Source organism: Mus pahari, chromosome 9 (assembly GCF_900095145.1).
Source record: "Mus pahari chromosome 9, PAHARI_EIJ_v1.1, whole genome shotgun sequence".
Classification (NCBI taxonomy): Eukaryota; Metazoa; Chordata; class Mammalia; order Rodentia; family Muridae; genus Mus; species Mus pahari.
Genome location: NC_034598.1, coordinates 85,483,253 through 85,491,972, shown reverse-complemented (window position 1 = coordinate 85,491,972; position 8,720 = coordinate 85,483,253). Strand labels below are relative to the sequence as shown.

The 8,720-nt window shown below is 40.0% G+C and overlaps 1 protein-coding gene across 5 annotated transcripts in view; it reads right to left on the bottom strand.

The window, feature by feature from the left end:
- Positions 1-577: 577 nt before the first annotated feature.
- The window catches only part of Gas2l3 (growth arrest specific 2 like 3), a 32,233-nt gene continuing 24,090 nt past the window's right edge, over positions 578-8,720 (bottom strand). For all 5 annotated transcript variants that reach the window (XM_029542054.1, XM_029542057.1, XM_029542055.1 and 2 more), the window contains exons 10-11: positions 5,051-5,158; positions 578-2,516 (exon numbers count right to left, since the gene is read on the bottom strand). In XM_029542054.1, the coding sequence (XP_029397914.1) occupies positions 1,227-2,516; positions 5,051-5,158 (1,398 nt within the window). In that variant the 3' untranslated portion in view covers positions 578-1,226. The remainder of the gene's footprint in view (positions 2,517-5,050; positions 5,159-8,720) is intronic.

Genomic DNA, 8,720 nt, shown 5'->3' with positions numbered 1-8,720 from the left:
GGTCTGTACATGGAGAGACCAGATATTGACTTTGGGTACCTTCCTTCTTTACTAAGGTAGGGTCTCTCATCCATTGGCTCGTCCAGCCAGCCAGCTTGTCTCAGGAGATCCCGTCTCTTCCTCCTGAGTGCTGGGACTACAGGCAGACCATCAAGCCCACCCAGATTTGTATGTAGGTATGGGGAGCCAAACTCCAATCCCCATGCCTGTACTAGACATGATTTATCCATTGAGCCAACCCCCATCCCTTTTTAATTTTAAGGTCATTAAAACCTAATTCTGGTATCAAAACACATTATTTTAATGAAAAAATTTATATGCACGCATAGGAAATGTCTATTTAAAATATCTTAGTATGCTAAAAGCTAGTAAATGTTTTCCTGTCACACTGCACAGACTTTATCTAAAAATATAAGATACAAAGTGTCTAGATTATTATATATATATTTTAAAAACTTGATTCTTACTAAATTTCAGCTTATGATTCAATAAGTTAACTTACTTGGTTGAGTTTTTTTTCTTTTTATCAAAAATATTGGTTATAAAATGATACAGTATTAATAAAAGCCCACTTTAATTAAAAACAAACAGTCCCTTCTGATATAGAAAGGTTATAGAGATTAAATAATAAGAATTCCATTTAGTCCAGAGATTTAAATAATAAGAATTCCATTTAGTCCAGAATAATATCAAAGTAAACAGCAGGAGCCATTGGTACTTAGAATTGCTGGACCAGGATTCCTGACCAATAAATTAACTTAGGTGCCTATTACAGCACACTTCAAAACCTTGCTAGCTTTTACTGTGTACCCCTGCCTCAGCCTTCAGAGCTGGGATTATAGGCACACGCTAATGCCAAGCAAACCATTGCTTTGTGGCTGAGCACAGTAACTAGTGTTTAAGAGTATCAGAGTTGCTATTAGCAGATAACCTCCATAGTTAACATATGTTCAAAAATATACCACCAATAGTTAAAATTCTAGTAGTGTTCTTAGACTTTTACATTTCCCTCAAACAGCAGACATTAGCAAGACGATACAGATCAAAACTCATACATTTGCCCATTAATATACAAAATGCATGAGTCCTTTCCTGGACCCAGCTTCGTTCCTTCTTGACCTCATGTCTGCAGCTCTCCGGACAGACACAGATAGGAAGATCTTTGGTGATCCTTGTGGCTCGCCATTCATTGATCACCCTGATTTGCTGAAACGACACAAGTGTATTTATTTTCGAAGCTTCTTATTTCCGGTCATAACAAAATAATGATCACCCTCTTCTTCCTTCCTGGCAGTAGGCATTTTCTCTCCACTGTCTGCTCCCTTACCAGACGACACTGGGTCCCTGGAGGAAGTTGGTGGCTTGCTGCTTTTGGGAGGCCCTTTAGCTGAGTACTGGCCCTTCATGGCAGTCTTGGCTGATTTGGAGACAGTTTCTGTCTTGGTAGCAGATTGGGGAACAGTCACAACAGACAGTGGGGTACGGCCAGGAGACTTTGAAGAGCCAGGTCCCAGATTCTGGCAGACACCCTTACTCTGAGGCTGCTTTTTGGCAACTGAAACTGTATTCTTACCTTTTGATCCCTGAGTAGCTTTTGCAGAGGGCCCTGAACACACAGACACTGCATTATTTAAATTCAATGTAGACTTAAGTCTTTGTGCTGAGACTGCTCCTGACTTCGGAGTTCTAGCGGGTGGCTGAGACTGTGTCCCTAGACCTATGGCTCTGGTTTTAGAACTGGGTTTGGTCACTTTGGCAGGCGGCTGGAAAGAAGAAAGGTTAGGCCTTCCGTGCATGGCTCCCTGAGGTAGCTTTGGGGACTTGGATGATAAATTTATCCGTGACTCATCCCTAGAAGGAAGATGATTGTGTTTCAAATGCTTTGGTTCGGTTTTTCCAGGAGATTTACTTGGTAAAAGTCTAGACTTAGACAGATCTCTTGAATTCTGGGCTGGAATAGCCTTGGTCTGAGCAGTCTTGGGGAAGGTGACACATTTTCTCGCCGACACTGAGGCACATTGCACAGTGCTTGGTTTAGGCCCTGGATTTAGAGGAGCCAGGGACTGAGATACACTGTTGGAAGGAGCAGTCGTCTTCTTTGCTGCGCCCTTCAAAGATGTGACCTTGGGATGTGGAAGTGATGCTAGAGAATCTGGACGTTTAGACCGGGCAGACGGGGAAGCCAAATTGCCTTTCACTGCTGATGCAGGCAGACGTCCACCTGGCGGGCGTACCTGCTTCACCTTGTTCTTCGGAACACTCACTGGTGTGCCAGGTCTTAAATTTTGTTTCTGAAACATATTAACTGCTGACAAAGGGTTCATTTCTGGAGGCTGAGGCGTTCTGGCAGGCGAATCTGGCACACTTTCATTAGAAACTCCTTTTTGAAATGCTAAAATTTTTTGTTCTAGCGTAGCAAACTGTAGTATTCGACAGGGGTCATACTTCAGCAAAAATCCCTGCAGAGTATCCCAGCCTCCACCGACGCGAACCATAACGTGTTTTCCATGAAGCATCTGCCCCAAAAGTGAAAATAAAAAAGTCAACAGGGAAACTGTGATGTTTACAGCTTCAGTCTGGTCATAATCATGATTTGCATTTGCTGTGACCTAGGAAACAGCTTCATTTCAAATTGACAGTCTCTCTCTCTCTCTCTCTCTCTCTTTGGTACTAAAATAATAAATTTACTATTAGGTTACACAACGAATAATAAAAGCCCTTCGCTTTGTAATACAAATATTTACAAATCATTTGTATCCTAGAATCCACACAATTAATATAGAAAACTGAAATAACAATAGTGTTCCATGGATGGAGTACTGACAGAAGGGGACAGCAGAAAGCCTCATGGTAGACAAAAAAAAAAGAAGCAATTAGAAAGGACAACTAAAACTTGTATTTTAAATTTGAAAGTTACAATCTATCAATTTCATCTTTAAAACATTTATATAAGGCAGGAGAGATGGCTCGGTGGTTAAGAGTACTGACTGCTCTTCCAGAGGTTCAAGCCCCAGCAATCACATGGTGGCTCACAACCATCTGTAATTGGATCTGACGCCCTCTTCTGAAGACAGTGCACTCATATACATAAAATAAATGAATCTTTAAAACAAAACAAACCACTTATATATGTTATCCTTGCAGATAAGAATGGTTCTGAGAGATGAAGATATTTGTGGCTAGCCTCAAACCCATTAGGCTGCCTGGACACAGCTACTTTTGTGGGGATAAAACCAACCCTGGCTCTGCCATTGTGACCAGCTCAGCTGGCAGATCTTCCTATCTATATGAGCTCAGCTTTACATTGTAGCTCTAAATCCCAGTCTGTGTGCCTCGTGTTTACGACACAGTTAAGTGTTGCTTACTCTTGGTCCTAATCAAAGAACATGCTCTTTGGAGCGAGCAGTGTGAATGCCGAGTCTATGTAGTGGCTAAGTGTTCAGCATTAATGTTGTTTATTCCCTCTGAGGTTCAGCAAATAGACTGGAAGAGAGGGTGGGAAGGGTGTAAAAGTCAGATAACAGGGAGAAAGGCTAAGAAATTTCATCTTCTGGGCAAGACACAGCCATTGCAGTAATAAACTCCTAGCTGCTGTGAATGGTTGCACTGAGCCTGCATAGGACTGGGTCCGTCAGTCAGGTATGAATGGAGGAGGGGCTTAAGGAACCCTATCTCTCTCGGCTGACTATGTGCTAAGAAAGGAAACCATAAGACCCCACAGTCACTTGTCCCAAATCTCTCTTCCAGTTAGTTTGGCTAATGAATGTTAACAGCCAACTAACCTGCTTCTGTTTGCTATTGATTGTTTCAGGGAGAAGGGAAATTGCCTTCAATTGGGTACCCATTGATGACTCCTGCTAGGCTCCAATGGAAGATTCAATCCAATACCTACACTGATGGTTATGGAAGGTCTTAACTAAATTAATTAAGTCGCAAAACAAACCTAAAAGCCATAAGGACAGAAAGGGATTGGTAGGGAAGATGAAATTGAGTTGATTGGGATGAGGGGAGATAACAAGAGAATGAGAATAAAAAGAACACATTATATGCATGTGCAAAGAAAGCATAAAGAACTAACTCAAAGACAGGAAGTGAACTGGGGTTTCTCTATGAATTGGATCCAGGGTGGGAACAGGAGGATTCTATATGAACTGTAAAAGATGTGGATGGTGGAACTGTGTGTTTAAGTACTTTTATACCGCGTTCCTGAATTGAGAGAAAACAGCTCTTGTGTTATATCAAAATTAGAAAAATGCTAAACGGGTGACATTTTAATGTCTTATCAACAAAAGGAAGAAGTAATCAACTACAGATAGAACAAAGGAAGGCCATAACCTGGGTATCCTCACCACAAACCAGAACATGGCCATAACTCAGGTATTCTAACTACAAACCAGAACATGGCCATAACTCAGGTATTCTAACTACAAACCAGAACATGGCCATAACCTGGGTGTTCTAACTACAAACCAGAACATGGCCATAACTCAGGTATTCTAACTACAAACCAGAACATGGCCATAACTCGGGTATCCTCACCACAAACCAGAACATGGCCATAACTCGGTATCCTCACCACACTGCTGTGTGACCTAAGACCTGATGCTCCCTCTGAAAGCATTCTCACCATGAATGGCAATATTTCTGTTTATTATCTGACCACTAATACTGATCTTAGCGGACATGCTATTTTGTTCATTTCTTCTTAAGGAGTTGATGGGAAGATTATTCCATTAAGAAAATCTGAAAAATGCAGTAAATTCCCAGAAGCGCATGCAAGTATTTTTACTTAACTCTATTCCATGTTTAAGCAGTCTCGGCTGTCTTCTAGTTAGTTACCGGAATGTGAAAAGCATCTACTCAAACTCACTTAAAATTCCTGGAATCAAGCACTCCATATTTCTTCCTGTACAGTGAAATTCTTCCATAAATAGCCCCTCTATTCTAATTTGTTTTACAAGGTAAAGGGGGATCAAAAGGAGGTTGGTAAAAAATGAGCCCAATTCCAAGACAAACCTGCATGAATCCAGGCTGTAGCGAGAAGACTTACCCTTATAAAGAGGATTTTCTCCCCTAGCCGGTACCGCCCTTCAGATAAGTATTCAATAGAAAACCGATGAGAGCAGCTACAAGGAGGGTCCTCCGCAATGTGTTTAACCTACGGTTAAAAATAAGCATCAACACTTAGGGCTTACCAGGGAAAATTTCTATTAAAACTCAAAATGCAATGCTATTTGACAGGAAGATGAATCTCAAAGATAAAATGTAAAGCCCGTTCAACTATTCTATAGCCTCTCCTCCAGTCCATTACCAGGATTTGAACTCAGACACAGCTAGACCTGCAACAACGGCTAGTCATGATGAGGGCCAGGCCTCCCAGTCTCAGACCAACTGAAAGCAGGCTTGACATCATAAACACTTAAGGGCTATGAACGGACGAGATGATCAAGTCAACTCAAACCCACGTGCTGGTCTTTAGGAAGCGTGAGCTCACAATTAAGTCTGAATTGTTTAGAGCCCTAAGTAATTACATTTGCCTGGAATCAAAGACTACCTAGTCAGATACAGGCTAAGGAAGAGTTCTCACTTTTCCATTAAGACAATGCTAAACTAACAATGCAGGAATACCTAGATTTGTTCCAAGTTCCTGCTAAAATAAGCAGAGATGTGTGTCTGTATGTTCAGGATTGGGTAAAACTCTTAATATCTCAATTCGAGAAGCATGAAGAAATTGAAAGGGGAAAAAAAAACCTTAATTCTAGTCCTCAAAGATCTTTTTTTGATTTATTCAGAATTTCAAACATGCATACAATGTATTGTGACCACATCTGCCTCCAGCTCCCCCATTTCAACTGCTGCCCAACACTTCTTCACATCCCCCTCCCGACTTCATGATTTCTCTTTAAAAAAACAAAATCTTTGTGTGTGTGTGTGTGTACACTGTCACTGTCTTTAGACAACCAGATGAGGGCTTCCGATTACATTAGAGATGGTTGTGAGCCACCATGTGGTTGCTGGGAATTGAACTCATCAAGACCTATGGATGAGTAGCCATTGCTCTTAACCACTAAGCCATCTCTCCAGCCCCATGCCTTCTCTTCTCTTTGATAATCCACTGAGTACACTTATTGGCTGCAGGCTTGCCCATTGGATCATGGCAACCTATATGGGGCCACACACCTGAAGAAATCCAACTCTCCCTCCTGCAGCATCTATCAAATGCCAAGCACTTCTGAGTTAGAGCAAGAGATCTGGTGACCCCATTCAGGCTGGAGTGCGGAAGACTGGCTTAATCCTGTTGTGCAGGTCTTATACAGACAATCAACTACTGTGAGCTTACAAGCACACCAGTTCTATTTCACAGTACTCCTCCATGAGATTATGAGCACACCAGTTCTATTTCACAGTACTCCTCCATGAGATTATGAGCACACCANCACACCAGTTCTATTTCACAGTACTCCTCCATGAGATTATGAGCACACCAGTTCTATTTCACAATGCTCCTCTATGACCTCTGGCTTGTACAGTTCTTTGGACCTTCCCTTCCTCAATGTTCCCTGAACCTCGGAAAATGGTAAAATTATAGTAGTTAGGAAAAGAAATTCAGTAAATCTATATTTTAATTTTGAAATATGGTTAAATGAAAAAAAAAACCATTCTATATCTGCTTTTAAGACAAGTTATTGGGATTTCTTCTCATATTAAAAAAAAAAAAAAAAAAAGTCGCACTTGGCATGCTGGTACACATTTTTAATCCCAGCATTCAGGAGGAAGGGGCTGGGGAGTGTCAACTGTTTGAGGCCAGCCTTGTCTATACTGTGTTCCAGGCCAGCCAGGGTGGCATGGTGAGACCCCATCTCAAAACAACAACAACAACAAAAAAGGTCATAACTATTTTCACAATTACTTATCATACTAAATATATCGTAATATATTCATTTACTAGAACTTAATCCTAATGTTTTAAACATCCTCTTTGGATATATCCAATTTAGCTGTGCACTAGAGAGGTATTTATGATTGCCTTAATTATCTACCAAAAATAAGTTAACAATTACGAATCCAGAGGGTCTGATAAGAACATTATATTAATAGATTCTATTTCCATATGGTAGTCACTTAACAAGAAGATGTGCTTGTTAACGACTGGGATTGGTCCCTGTAAGACACTCAACAGGGTTCCTCTTGCTCACAGCCTGAATGTATCTGCACATGTGCACCCACATCCACGACCAGCACACACATGAAACAAGACCCTGAAGGTAAAACTTTCTTAAGTTTATAAAATTTCATATTCAATTTGTATATTCAATAGGCTCCAACACAACGAACCAAATAGCAACTGTCCTATATGCTAAATAATAATCTAGGATATCTGGATATAATGTCCATTGAATGTATATATCGAAAGAGGTTATGTTTGGTTGTAGGTCTCACAGTAAGAATTCAGGTCTGTTTCCTTTGTTTTCCCTGATTAGAATACCCAAATCAGAGCTTATATTTGGCAATATGAAGCTGTTAGCGCTAGCAGCCATCGCTAGCAGAGTCTACACAAGGGAATGAGATGTGGATAGCAATTTTTTTTTTAGATCTACGTATTGCATGATTAACAGCACTGAAGGAAATAGCTAAAGAAAACAAACTACATTGAAACTGCCTTATTTTCATTCTCCTCACGCCCATTTTTTCCACATACACATATTTTTCATAAAATCAGCATTTTCTCCCTGCTATAAAACTATCATAGCGATCACATAAAAAGATCAGTCTGTGACAATACTGAGTCCTAATTTAGCAAGCCTTTGCTCTACTGGAGGGTTTTTATACTACTTATTTTTCCCCATTTAAATAATAGTATAATAAACATTTTTGTTCATTTTTTTACTGAACTCCATTATAATAAAAATGAAGAGGATATATTTGCTGCTCTCAATATCTATTTTAACAATTATACATTAGTTTTCATTAACAATAGCAATTCCTAAGTATAGTTTTACCACGATTTATACAGCTTTCAGTTTTCCAACCTTTAAAACTTTTGCTATTGGAACAAAATGGCATTTTGTTGCTATCTTGTATTTCCTTAATTGCTAAATTTCAACATTATACTTTCTTCTTGTATGAACACAGTCCCTGCACATCTGCCCACTGAAAATGTTTTTCCTATCAAGTGTACTATCTTCACGTAATAAATTATATCGTATTTAACAAAATGTATTTTAGTTTTCTTTGTTAATTATCATTCTTTAAGGCTTCATAAAGATTTAAATAATTTCTATCTACTCTATTATTTCTGCTTCCCATTCTGATACTTATAATCATCAAATGTATCAATAAGATAATATAGGCAAATACTTTTGAGCTAATAAAAGCTTTTTCAACTGACATTCTTAATCTCTCTTACAAGCTAATCTGAATATTTATTCTATTTTTTTTAATGTGTGTGTATCAGTGTGATTATGTGTTTTGTATGTTGATCTGTATACTGCGGGTGTAGGCGCATGTGTAAACTCATGTATGTGGAGGCAAGAAGCCTGTCTGCCTTCTCTTCCTCCCCCTCCTCCTCCTCCCCCTCCTCCTCCTGTTTCTTCTTCTGGGCTCATCAGTTGGCTAGACTGGCAGGTGGTGAACTCCAGCAGTGAGTGTCTCTGCCCACTCCCTCCCACCCCGCAGCACTAGGGTCACACACACACACACACACACACACACACACACAC